We start from the raw sequence: 14,442 nt of genomic DNA, 5'->3' as shown, positions 1-14,442 counted from the left end.
TTCGATGGGACTTTTTTGTGAATACTGTTTTTTTGGACAGTATGTTGGTAAAGATGGTGTTAGTTTAGCAAAAAAAAATTAATTTTTTGACCGTATCAACAGTGTTTATATACTATCATTTCAAGCATCCAATCGATGTATTGATTGTTTTTGTGCTTCAACCTGTTGTTTTTTAAGTATGTTTGCAACAGTTTGTATTGATATGTATGCAACATGTTGTATTGATATGAATTCAACTTATTGTATCAGTCAGTATTCAACTTACTGTATGACTCTCTATCAAAGTTATTGCATTCATAACAAGTCGACAGGTTGCATTTATATTATAATTTACCATATTGTATTGATATGTATTTCAACATGATGTATTTATCTATATTCATTAAGTTTTATTTATATGTATTCAGCAGAGTATGTTCATATATTTTCAGCAGGTGTATTTAGACCTTCATACTTATATAATGTATTGCATTAATATGTATTCAATTGTATTTTGAATACGTCTTATGTATATAACTGATTTTATTCATCTGTATTCATTTAAATGCATATGTATTCAAGTCTATTTAGACTTTTGTACTATACATATTTAGACATCTATACGTGTACAACAGATTGTATTAATATGTATTCAGGTATATTTGAATACATGTATTTAATATTCAGAAATCATATTCAATCTCTGATTTCCTATGATACAATCATATCCTATGTATATAACCGAGTGTAATCATATGTATTCAATGATTGTATTCATCTATATTCAGATGTAATGAAGATATAATAGTCGTATTTTAATTACGAATTCAGATTTAATACACCAACTAAGTATCCAAAATATATTCGAAAAGAAATCGGTTCCAATAACAAATCGTTTTGCATTAATACAAGTCAGAATGTGAACTAATTTATACGTGGAACATTTCTACAAGTACGCTTATTATGTCCTTCCTGCCCACATATGCTACACGAATGTTGATTTTTCTTCTGCAGCAATTCAATGAACGGCTATCACGCTTCTTCTTTGGTCTTCCCGGAGGTCTTTTCCATTTGGGTGGTAATACAACTTCATCTGCTATATGTGCTGGTATATTCCATTCTTTCCGGTCCGGCAAAGGATACACGGGCACCTCAATGTCATTACAACAGACTTTGGTTTGTAATAATCAGAGCAATAATCTTCTGGCATTAGAAACTTGCTCTTCAGGACAGCCCAAGTGTGTGGGCACGGTAATTCGTAGACTTGGAACTGCCCACAACTGCATTTTCTCTCTAAGAGGCATACTGTGTAATGCCTTCCTTCATCGTTCACCGTATACAAATATTCAGTCGATGGCACCACCTACATTTGAATATTTTATTACATATATATATAGAGAGAGAGAGAGAGAGAGAGAGAGAGTAGTATACAACACAAATATATACACTGTTATACATTTAAACATGTCTGAATACACCTATACTTATAAGCATACATTTTAATACAACAAATACATTTAATAGAAAACAGTTAGAGCCATTGTATTCCACAAGAATACATGTATTATTAATACATAAAAAATAAAAAAAGAACAACAATGAAGGTCAAGTAACCTTTCACAAATACAGCTAAATACATATACATACAATTTGATTTTACATTCAATTCTTCTGTACTAGCCTAATGCTCCACAACAATACATGTATTATTATAATCAATAAAAAACGCACAATGGAGAGACTGAGAGGTAGGGAAAAAAGAGATACCTGTAATACTTCCATGAACAACGGTGCCGTTCTTGAGCTCAATGGAGACCGTCTCAATGTTCAACTTCCTTAGGAATCTGCACAGACATAAGTAAATTTAAATCCATAACTAAATTTAACGGAGAAAATAACTCCATGGAACAAAATTCATGTGATTTAGAGGTACATTGATGTAGTCATATGCAAAATCGAATTTCAACGTATTTCTGTATATAATTGTATCAATCTCGAGTTTTCTTGGTTGAAATTTGTTTTGTACGAACTGTAACAAAGGAACTGAAAAGAAAGAAGGGAGAATTGAGAATCCACGATTTGCTCTGTTTTTTAATACTTTCGGATGGAAAATCTTTAATGAAGGGAGAAATACAGATTATGGGTGATATAATTGTGTTAGTTGAGTTATATTAGGAGACTATTTGCTAGATTGATCTCCTTTCCGTTTTAAATCAGTTAAAAGGTCCCTTTTTTAAGGAATATACGTTACTGTATTCAATGATACAACTCTTGAATACAGTTGAATACAACAACTTATTAGCTGGACTTCCATAATTCACTCCTATTTTTCCTATTGTATTCACAGTAGTCTAAATACATCAAATACATGGTATCTATAGATAACTAATTACCACTAAAAGATAGTGCTTTATGAAAATTTCTCTTAAATATAAGCTGAATGAAAAGAATGAAGGAAAAATGACCAAAAAGAATATTATCAAAAAAAATTGTTCGTAGAAAGCAAAAAGAGGAAAAGGAAATTAAACAATTTGGTATTAAAGAGACCTCTGGAGATGTTAATTGAAAAAGTAAAGTCAGACTTTTTGCCTGCACATATTTTCCAGGAGCAATCTTTAAAATAATATTATCTTTTTTTGTCAAAATAAATAAATAAATAAATAAATAAAATATGTCTAAAAGGAAACTTATTCCATACATAATTCGGTTCTCTTTTAATATGATTATTTTTTAGACCCACCTTTTTTGTTCTGAAGATTTAGTTTTTCCAAAATGTTATTTTTACTCGCACTTTTGACTCAACCAAGTTTAAATACAATTACATTTCAACTCTAAAATTATCTGTAAATATGTACAGCGCAAATAGATGTTCCAACTTCCAATTATGAATATTATAGAAAGCCTTCATTTTGTTTAAATTTGATGAACCTTAGATATCCAAATTTTCCACAAAATCATACTGGTCAAAATTGTATCGAGATCTCCCTTCTTACCTTTTTAAATTAAAATGGCCCACATACAAAGTAAAACAATTTGAAAGCACAAAATACCAATAAAGTTCTCCGTCAAACCCCTCTTTCATGTGCTATTTCATCTCTTATAAACAAAAAATATATATCCATCACTCATCAGATTCAATTTTAGACCAATTTTATGTCAATGATTTCTAACAACAATTAATCCTTAATCAAAGTAAGCTATTATTTGATCAAGCTGGTGAATATCAAAATTCAGATTACTTGTAAACATCAACTGAGAAAAATTTTGTGAAGAAAATAAATAAGATCTATGTTTTTTGTATAGCAATATAACTGATAGATTAAAAAAAAAAAAAAAAGGAAGAAGATAGTTTCAAAAAAGAGAAGACACAAGAGAGTAGGGCTGGGCATATATCGGGTAAAACCGATAACCCGAACCGTTAATTATTTATTGAATTATCGGTATTGGGTTATTGGGTTAACGGTTCGGTAACGGTTTAAAATTTTTCACTATTGGGTTATCGGTTCGGGCCTCGGTTTGGCAATTCTGTTATTGGGTTAACCGATAACCCAATAAGGATTAACGAAATTACTACTTTACCCTTAAGTATATACATATGCAGATATGCTAGGGCTTCATTCTTTCCTATTATTTCTTAGCCTCAGCCGCATTCTTTAGAGTTCAGACTCTTCACTCTTCAATTGGACAACTGTTTGTAGTGTTGAATTATTAGTTGCAAATTTTATGGCTTAGCAACAACATTATGTTGATGTTTGTAGTGTTGGAAACTGGAAAGTTGTAGCAGCAACATTATGTTGAATATTAGTTGCAGATTCTTTGTTCAATGTAGTGTTTGATTATGTTTGTTGTAGATTCTTTGTTCAATGTATTGTTGTTTACGTTGAATATGAGTTGCCGATATAAAACTGGTTTAGCACAATTAGTAAGACATGTGATACAACAACTGTATTGCAGGGGTCAGATTAAGTCAAAGCTAGCAGGAAGATTAGCACACTGTCCAGAACCGATATAAAGTTGTTTTATAAAACTGTTTTAGTTGTGGCCAGAAACGAGTTTTAAAACTGTTTTACTCTTCTCTTTTTTGCTTAACTCTAGATTGAGTTATCTTATCGGGTAAACCGATAACCGAATCGATAATGATCGATAACCGATTAACCGATAATCGATAACTAATATCTTATCGGTTTGGTTATCGATTTATCATATTTGTAAACCGATAACCGATATACTAAACCGATAATATTCATAACCGAACCGAACCGACCGATGCTCACGCTTACAATAGAGAATTGTGCTGGTTCACACAGGAATGCCCCACATTCTTCTCTCTTTGAAAAGTGGGACCTCATGTAATATTCTACAGAATAAAATTTTTCTTTTCAAACCTGTCTTGTACATCATGTAATATTCTACTGAATAAAATTTCTCTTTTCAAACCTATCTTGCGGAGATCAGTACTTTGTTGTTTCATAATGTATCGTATCGTATCGTATTGTATTGTACTGTAATGTATTGTTTGATGAATAAAATATTTGGACGAATTGTGTCGTTTTGCTGTCGTTTTATGATATCACACACCAGTAATATGATGAATAAACTTGCAATATTATAAAGAAAAATTATGAAACGGTATATAAAAAGGTAGGGTAAATGATAAAATAAAATTATTTAATAATATTGAAAGGTGAGATTGGAGAAAAAGACAAGGTAACGACGCGACCATACCAAATCGGTCGTTACATAAAGTGGCACATTTCATTGTTACGTGACGAATTTAACGATACGATACAATAAAATTTAAGTAACAATCAAAACAAACATGGTATTTAAAGTAATAATACGATACAATACAATGGGTAACAATCATCCAAACAAGCTGTTAAATATGTAACTTATGTTAGAGGTGCTGAAGAGATCAAAGTATTTTAAATATATGGAGTTGGTTAAAAATTGACTCTTTCTTCAAAAAATTCTAATTAAGCTGCAAAAAGTTGGAGCATAGATATGAGAGACATTGTTTACTGGAGAAAAAAAGGATTTAGGTGATTTTTGGCTAGTGGGTCGCTACATAAATATGCTAAAATAAGCATGATTTCTTATTAAGTTAAAACAGATATTACTCTTTTCTATAGGCAAGTAATGGTGTTTTAAGATATTTGTGGTCCTATTTCATTTATCGTTGGCATTGTTTGCGCCGAGCCACAGATGTATGTTAATAATACTCTGGCATAAAGCCAAATTTTAACAAAGGACCTTAAATGTCTATAGTATAGTTATTTTGTAAAATATAGTATTAATATTATATTGGTTTCTATTTTTCTTTCTTTCTTTTTATCTATAGTGTGTTATCTTATAAAATATAATATTAATATTCACATTGGTAAGAACATTCAAGTTAATAAGATATTAGCCACTTTTTATAATTCGTTTCCTTGGATTTTATTGCAAAAAAAATTATTTAACAATATGAAGATTGAGTATTTTAATTCAAAGTTCTAAATATTTTTATTGTTAAAAAATAGATAGTCTTTCTTTCCATTTTTACAAGGATTTTGTATTTTTTGCTTCTTTTTTCTATAAACTTTAATATTATCTATGCGAAAATAAGATAGTAAATCTACAATTAAAAATATTTTTGAGGAGCAAAGGCTTTATTAGCCTCCCCTTGAGCCACCCTTATCTAGCAATTGGATTACAGATATATGTAAAATAGCTTTGTTAGTTCATGTCAATTTCGCCCAAACTCTTTTTGATAAGTAAGAGTGAAATTTCATTCTTGTTTGATTGGTAGTTTTCTTTTGCCAAGTACAAGAATTTATTTCACATTAAAATAATTTATTTTTAGTTGAGTCCTCAAATTGTTCATCACTATTTGATTCAATTATCATCAATATATCTTGATAAATGATAGATTTCTCAAATAGCAATTGATTTGATAGTGTTATGCTGAAAAGGTATTCGCCGGAATATGTGTTTGATAGTATATATCTCATATTTAAGGAAAAATCTATAAATAACTGAAAAAACTGACAAAAACCAACATACACTGAATCGATAAAAACCCGACTTAATTAGTTTGATTTAGTTCCAATATTTGAAAAAACGAACTTACTTGATTTGGTTCCAATATATTTTCTAATTTTCTGAGCCATCTCTTGTCCTTGGGTTAAACGTAACAGCTATATCCTTCAAAATGCTTGCAAGAAAAGGAAAAATTATAAATTGGCAATTAAATACATCCTATATTATATATTTCGAATGCAAAATAGAATTCAACCACAACAAATGCTGGTGTTGATGACAGTTGAAGATTAGAAACAAACAACAAAAGGGTACTGTGCTTCCAACAAGTAAACTGGAACTGTACAAGAATGTACAAATTAGGAGATGCAATTAAAAAGCTCCTTTTTTTCAAGCTAATCTAACTTAGCTTCAACCCCTGCACCACACTGATGCGGTCGGCTTCTACGAATTCAGAAGGTGGAAAGTAGTCCACCTGCATTTCTAAATCTAGTGCAACCAATTTCTTGGTCCTTAGGGCATTGCTCCTCTACCTTATATGAGTATCATAGTGGTCAAAAACATTATCCGGCACGATCAAAGGTAACTTCTCTATATACATGAATAGCCTTCTAAGGTTCTCCCTTGTTATCGTTGTCATGTCCACGACGTCTTTGTTATCCATGTATACCCACAGGTCCCCGGAGTTTACCCTTTTAAGGCTATCGCGGCAGAAGGGGCATGACTGTGACCTTGAACGCCTGCAATGTGTTGTATTAGATCATTCGTAAGTAACTGGACAAGCAATACTAGCACTATAGAAGGGAGATATAATGCTGAATGTACATTTTTTGTAGAGTAATAAAGTACAAATTCCTAGTTGAAGCAGCCAGTATATAGTACTCCTGTTTCATTTCATGTTAAGGTATTTATTTTACTGGACACAGAAGTTTAAAAAGAGAAAAAGACTTTTGAAACTTGTGAACTTGTGAATTTAAACATTCCATGACATTTCCGAGCCTTTAAAATCATGTCAGTAAAGATATAAATAGGAAGTTTAAAATTGAATTGTTTCTAAATATACAAAAGTGTTCCAAAAACTAAAAAGGAAAGTGTGTCACATAAAATAGAACATAGGAGATAATGGTTTTCCTAGATTAATAAGAATATTCAAAGGCACCCGGCCGATTGAAATGCGAACTCCACTTAAAAGGAAAATATCGGATGGGAAAATCCCATTGGGAAGGCAATACTACTTAGACTAAGAGGTGAGCACTTAAGAATAGATCATCCAGGTTGAGAATGAAGGAATGGAAAAAGTTTCCTCCACTCTCGACAAATAGAGAGAAAGAGGAAGGGGGAGAAAGAGGGGGGGGGGGGGGGGGGGGTGAGAAGAGAACATGGAAGGACATGGTTTCAGAAATGCAGAGAGAAAATATGATATAGCAGGACCGTATTTACTCCACTCCGAGATAAGTGAATGGTGGAGCAACTTATATCCAGCAAAAACTTTATGCCTCCTCTAATACTTACAGGACCAGGGAAACCTGTTATCTCACTTTTCCTGAGAAACAGTTCCGCATGAAACGACAACAACCTAAGACTCTAGAGATATCTTTACAAATTATCATTGACAATTCTAAACATTCATTAAGTGGGAAGAAACATATTTACAAGGACTAGGAAACTAGTTCCAGGAGCAACATGTGTGTGCACTCTTGCAAATTAGCCCCTTGGAGTCTGCGGAATAGCAGCATATCTAGGTCACTGCAGGATTTCGACATTGTAAAAAATTTGTCACCAGCAAGCAAGCGAACTTAGATCCAAAAACAAAGGCAAAAAAATTGTTCCATTCCTTAACAAGGGGCACTGAAATTATATTCAGTTAGAACCCCAGACTAGAAGGTCTGCCTCTTTTCATTTTAATTCATCAATATTTCATTTGGTCCAATTTATTAGGTAACATTCTCCCTGCCCCAGGGTGCGGGGTCGTAAAATAGCTCGGAACATTATGTCCAAAATAAGACACTAAAACTCAGTATTGCAGTAATCCAGCTTCTTAGACAACGCAGAGTTACCGGTTAGCAGGAAAATCATAACCACTCTGACTGCAACATTGGAACATACAGAGGAAACAAGATGTTTCTCATAAACAGATAGTTAAGAAGATGACCTCTAGTTTGATGCAGAGCCCAAAACTGACAATACTCTCACTCAATAAACTGAATGACAGTAAAAATTTAGGATAGAGCACTTTTTAACACAGGCACCACGTGATAAAAAACGATAATAATAAAGAGCAGTGTATAAGCACACAAAGTAGACCAGCCTAATCTTAAGGCTATATCACTTCAAGTAGTCCTCTTTTACCATGTTCATGCCCAACTATGCCGTTACGCACAGAAGGAAAACTGCTACCATGCCTGAAGCACAAAATTGCCCAAGCATGTCATCTCTATACCGTATTTCAAAAATTGAGGTACAAAAGAATCAGCTTGAAAAAGAAGACTTTCATATCCTAAAATTCTGTGGCTACCAAGCAAACAAAATATAAATCCTGACCTAACCCTTTAACAACCTAGACCTAGCTATTAAATTGCACCTGCCTTAGCCGTCTAGAGCCCTAGACTACCAAAAAGCGGGACCACCCACAGGACTTTCGCACCAAGAAGCACTTGGTGGCTGTTATATAAGCATTTATATATACATATCGCGGTTGGGGGGGGGGGGGGGGGTGAGTACACCTGTAATAGTTTTCTCCTATGCAGAGATACTCAAATTTCTTATGACTATCTAATTTCTCCATCAGTGACAATGTCTTCCTTTCCCTGATGGAATTTTTTAACTTCAACTGTGGGGTGGCATAGGATGGAAGATTAATGTTCTTAGAAAGTAGCACAAATTTACCAGCCGCTCCATACTCGAGAACTGACTATAAAATATATTATTTAAACTTAACAGGAAGATTCTAACTCACACAAACTGCACATGTAACATACCATTCATGATAGCATTTCAAGCACAGGGCGTGATTGCATTTGGGAAGGACAATTTTGCTGTTCATTTCCATGCAGATTCCACATTCATCTTCCCTTTCAATGTCCGAGTCAGAAGATTGTCTGTAATCGTCATCATCTCTTCTCCTGTATCTCTCCGAGCATACTGCTTTTTGCTTTTTGTCTTCTGAATCCGTAACACCTCTTTCAAGTTGAAGTAAGGAGGGATAAATAACAGCTGCACAAGATTATTGATTATTCGCAACCATTATCCAGCACAGCTGATTTATCTTAAGAGTTTACGTGATTGTATCAAATGAAGGAAAATGTAGAAACTCACCATAGAACTCCCTAATGCTTGCCTTCCTTTCATGAGTTGACATGGTTGTGGTGCCGTCAACATAAACCTAGAGCAAGGAACAAGAGAGTGATCCAATGCCACAGTTATTCCACACAAAAACAGCTTGTAATAGAGGGGTTTAGCAATGCATGAACAGGAAAATGCAGACCTTGTAAATTAGAATTCTCAACAATCCAAGGGCACCAGCTAGGTGGCAATCGGTCCATTGCACTAAGAAAAGAAAGAGGTGCGCAGCTGGACTGTAGGACATTCGCATTTGTAGGCAAGCTCCATCGTACTCTCTGGAAAAGTCAGATGCACTGCACCCCAAATTCCAATAATCAGATTCTAAATGACAAAACCAAGAAGGACCAAATAAACACTGAATTACCAGGTGCAGACAAACAAGTTCACCATATATAACAAAGGAAAGTCATCAAACCAACGTAACCGATTTACAAAACCCACTAAATAAAGGAAAGGGTGGGAGAAAAAGAAAATGGAACAATTGAAATGAGGAAGAATGCAACAATTTACTTCCTTCTGCCACTGTTTAGCTATGTAACCACATTGCAACAATTTAATTTTCAACGACAGAAACAACTTCACACAAATGGATTTAACTTATTAAACTCTTTACACTATCACCGTATTTTAAGGTATTGTATTTGATAACCTGCTGTATTACGGTTACCTATACGCTTTTACATGACATGATAGTATAGAAATCTTTACATTGTCAGTGTATAAAACTAATTAACTAAACTCTACACAAATATGCAACTCCAGGCCCCATAACCCCACCCCACCCCCACCCCCACCCAAAAAAAAAACCAGCAGAATTCCCTTGCAGCAGGTACCATAATGGATAAGGTTAAGATGAAGGTAGGCCTTGGAATCATAAACAAAGGCTACATAATCAGAATAATATAATAGAGTTTAGAGGCTTTTACAAGCTAAGCATCAGATTAGCATTAAAAATGATACCTTTATCTCTGTTTGAAGCAATCAAAGAAGTGAACTCCAAACAAAGACTGATAACAACCATACCTTAATCAAATGCGCCATACTTCTAAACACAATTTTATAACTTAAAAAAAAAAAAAAAGGAAAAAAGGGCAAACACATGTCATTACTGCCACAACATCTTCGCAAATCTAACCCCAGAACTAAAGAACAATAGGAAGCAAAAAAAGGGGAAAAATCAACTAATGTCAGAAATAAAAAATCAAAAAGCAGAAAAATCAGAGAGAATTTTGAAGCTTCAAATTTTTTAACAAGGAACAAAAACTCATATCAGAAAATTTTCGTTCTGAACAAAATATGACAGCAAAAACAGGAAAAAACCACTTCAGAACCGAAATATCAAAAGAAAGGGGAAAAATAAAAGTAGACTTGAAAATGGTGTGGAACCATAAAAGTTCTATAGTCAACAAAAAGGTTTTATGGATATGGCAGTAAATTATATAGAAAACAACAACAAAAATGGATAAACAGAGCAAGAAAAGAAGAACGAAAAAAAGATGGTTTTTTTTAAAAAGGAAGTAGGACTTACAGAGTATTAGCATGCTGAATATCAGCTTCAAGAACTTTGAGAGAATCCTTAAACGACCTCCGCATTGGCCCTCCTATTCCTATTCCTCCCCTATTCATTAATCCCCACCCAAAAAAGAATAAATAGAATTATAATAATACTCACAACCAAACAGACCTTATCATCACTACTAATCCACTCCTCTAAAATCGCTTTTTCTTAATTCTCTCAGTTGAAAGAGATTCTTCGGATATTGATTGTGATGACTCTGATACAGAATCCTGGGCTCTTCTATTCTCTTCTTCTTTAACTACTTACTGTGCAGCGGAAGAAAGAGAAAAAATGGAGGAGTTGTTGTTATTAGAGGACACGTGGACTTAAGCTGCTGACACCCGATGAGGATTGAAAAGTAAATATTTGAAGGGCAAATTTGGAATTTTAGGTAAAGATAATGGACCACTAGCACTGACTTCAATGTGAACTCGGCGAAACTTTAAGAGCCGTCTGGACGTAAAAAATCAGTGTTCGATCATATAATTTTTAATTTTTAATTAAACATAAATTTTAGAATTTTTTGAAAATTTAAAACTCCAAATGGTTATTTTTTAAAAAAATTTACCCAAATCACTCATAAAACTTTAAAAACAATCAAAAATTATATTCATGTCCAAACAAAACTCTAATTTTCAAATATCATTTTCATTTGAAAATAAACTTCACTTTTTTTTGGAATTTTACAATTCTTATATCCAAACACCCACTAAATTACTACTCTGTTCACTTTTATTTGTGCAGTGTTGACTTTGCACATCCCTTAAGAATAATAAATAAAATATATAATTTACCATGATACCTATATTAATAGCCTGTTTGGCCAAGCTTTTTTTTGGGCCAAAAGTGCTTTATTGAGGTGTTTGGCCAAGCTTTTGGAAGAAAAAAAAGTGCTTTTGAGGAGAAGCAGAAGCAGTTTTGGAGAACCAGAAATAAGTAGTTTCTCTCCAAAAGCACTTTTCTGAGAAGCACTTTTGAGAAAAATACACTTAGAAGCAGTTTTCAAAAGCTTGGCCATAACACTAATTACTGCTCAAAAGTGCTTTTCAGATTAATTAGCCAAACACAAACTGCTTTTCGCCGAAAGCACTTTTTTAAAAAGTACTTTTGAGAAAAACACTTCTCAAAATAAACTGATTTTAAAAGCTTAGTCAAACGGGCTATAAGTTGTATATAGTATTATTAGATTTGAAAAATGACTTGTAATTGATAATTAATGTTAAAGGGAAAAATAAGACAAACAATTATTTTATTTTTATATGCAAAAAGAGACAAATAAAGTTGAAATTTATTTTTAAAATACTTGACAATTTAGTCCGTCCATGAACTGTGTCACCGAATGAGACAATATGTAACTGAAATTTGAAACAAAATTGAAAATGGAAAAAATATTTGAAAGTTATATTGTTTTTGAATAAAAGGTGAACTTTTAAATTTGAAGTACTTCTCAAATTAAATTTTAAATTTTAAATTGAAATAGAGATAATATATCAGATTGTATTACAAAATTATTTGATATTCTACAACTTATTAGAAATTACTTTATGCAACTTTTAAGAATGTAATTTTTTTTCAAGAGTCAGAAATTAAAGTAGCATAAAATTAGACTTGATGAAACAAAAAAATATAGAAATAAACAAGAAATAAAATTACATATAGTGCATACATGCATGTAGGGCATGCGCTATGTGTTTATTTTTTTTAATGTTATTTTGGTTCATCAAGTTCAATCTCTGGCTACTTTATTTTCCAACTCTTTATTTCATCTTGTATACTTTTATATGATATTTTCAGCAAACAATAATTATGTAGAGTTTTTTTAATCTGAAAGTCGATTTTAAAATCCTAATATCACCATTTGAAAGACAAACAAGTATGTCTCTAGTAGAATAATTTTCAATCATTCTTTTGAGATTTTTACTTTGGTGTGAAGTCAAATTAATATTCTTACTCCATATCTAATTTTAAAAAAATTGTCATATATTAAATATTTTTACTTCATTAAAGATAATGTACTAAACAACACTGACATGATTGTAAATAGGTTTTTGATTTTTCAGTCAGTGATTGTGACACTCTTCTATTTTCTCTCTCTTTGTTCACTTCCCTTTTTATTCTCTTTTCTTTTTCTTTCTATTTTCCGTTTTTCTCTTTTGTTTTTGTTTGGTTAGTTTTGTTTTGTCTGCCACTTTACCCTCAACTTTCGGTTGCTTTCCCTCCACGCACCGATGACCATGACCCCACATCCTTCTTTACTTTTCCCCTTTCTCTTCCTGCTATTTACCATTCTTGCCCCTGTCTCTGCTTTGACCTTTTCTTTTTTGCCCTTTTACCTAATTTATACGGCGATATAATTTAATTATCTTCAATCTCTGGGATTATTATTGATTTTCTTAGTTTCACCTTATTTTAATTTATCATCCTTCCATCTCAAATATAATGATGGGATTTCAACCTGACTTGAGTGATTCAATTTTAAAATAAAATTGAAATATTTAAAGGTTACACAATAACGTAACAATCACAATTATATCTAAAAAATGTATCAAAATTTCAATAACATTATTTAACATTAAATCAGCTTAATATATTTAATTTTATATGAAGAATATGTGAAACGGATTCAAAAGTATATACATGATTCGAATTTTGAAGCACAATTCTCAAAGAAATGGAGTAACAAATATAAGAGTAGAAAATGTCCCTTTAGGCAAAAGTAAAAACAGTATTTTTGGATTTTTTTTTAACCCAAGTATTTTGGGTTGATCAATATAAAAGCAGACATTTTCTGTTTTCCGAGAGAGAGAGAGAGAGTCAATGAGTTATGCATTATCTCCATCTAAATTACATTTCTACTCTTTATATTTTCAGGAAATTATTTACTTAGTTGTTTTTAAAATGAGATGACAATGAAATTAATAAGCTATTATTTGAGCAATCGAAAATTGAAAAATATGACAGCATGTAATTATTTCATTTTTAGCTTTAAAATATTTTGAATAATTCCAGCTTTCAATTTCAATAGCATCAATCTTGAATTTTAGTACCACAAAAAAAGAAAAATGGTCCACTTTCACGTTTAATTTAGGTGACAAAGTGAATATTGTCCCAGAACAAATGCATAAACAACAAATTAGTTAATTTTTAACCCGATCAACTACTAGCTTATAATCTCAATTATTTTCGTGAGATGATCCTAAATTAAAATGATGATTGAAGATATTGATCCTAAATTAAAATGATGATTGAAGATATCCTTGTTGACTTTTGATTGAAAGTAGGTAAATTGATTAGATTAATGAAATATATAAGGGTACTTATTATTTTACAAAGGTGATGATTGTTTAAATTAAATCTACAAGTGTCAAGCATCAACACATATTTCTAATTAATCATGACCAAATCCTTACCAAAAATCAATTAATTATTATATTATCTGTCATCATTTAGAGTGCAGAATTACACACAATAATAAAATCATTACATCTTAATCACCAACCTCAACAAATCATAATTCTGTGTAGGGTAATATTCCATTACTC

General features: G+C 32.0%; 1 protein-coding gene across 2 annotated transcripts; it reads right to left on the bottom strand.

Moving 5' to 3' along the window:
• Positions 1 to 6,201: 6,201 nt before the first annotated feature.
• LOC109212224 (E3 ubiquitin-protein ligase RNF8-like) lies at positions 6,202 to 11,220 on the bottom strand. Of its 2 annotated transcripts, none has more exons than XM_019375846.1 (5): positions 10,871 to 11,220; positions 9,485 to 9,635; positions 9,316 to 9,382; positions 8,979 to 9,213; positions 6,202 to 6,740 (listed from the first exon to the last, which is right to left on the bottom strand). In XM_019375846.1, the coding sequence occupies exons 1-5, from the start codon at positions 10,966 to 10,968 to the stop codon at positions 6,530 to 6,532; spliced, it is 762 nt and encodes a 253-aa protein (XP_019231391.1). In that variant the 5' UTR covers positions 10,969 to 11,220; the 3' UTR covers positions 6,202 to 6,529. The 2 variants fall into 2 exon arrangements, with proteins under 2 accessions (XP_019231391.1, XP_019231393.1); XM_019375848.1 differs by lacking the exon at positions 10,871 to 11,220 and adding an exon at positions 9,707 to 10,089.
• Positions 11,221 to 14,442: the final 3,222 nt, after the last annotated feature.

The sequence above is a fragment of the Nicotiana attenuata genome, unplaced genomic scaffold (genome assembly GCF_001879085.1).
Source record: "Nicotiana attenuata strain UT unplaced genomic scaffold, NIATTr2, whole genome shotgun sequence".
NCBI classification, from domain to species: Eukaryota; Viridiplantae; Streptophyta; class Magnoliopsida; order Solanales; family Solanaceae; genus Nicotiana; species Nicotiana attenuata.
This window is presented reverse-complemented; position numbering and strand designations above follow the sequence as displayed.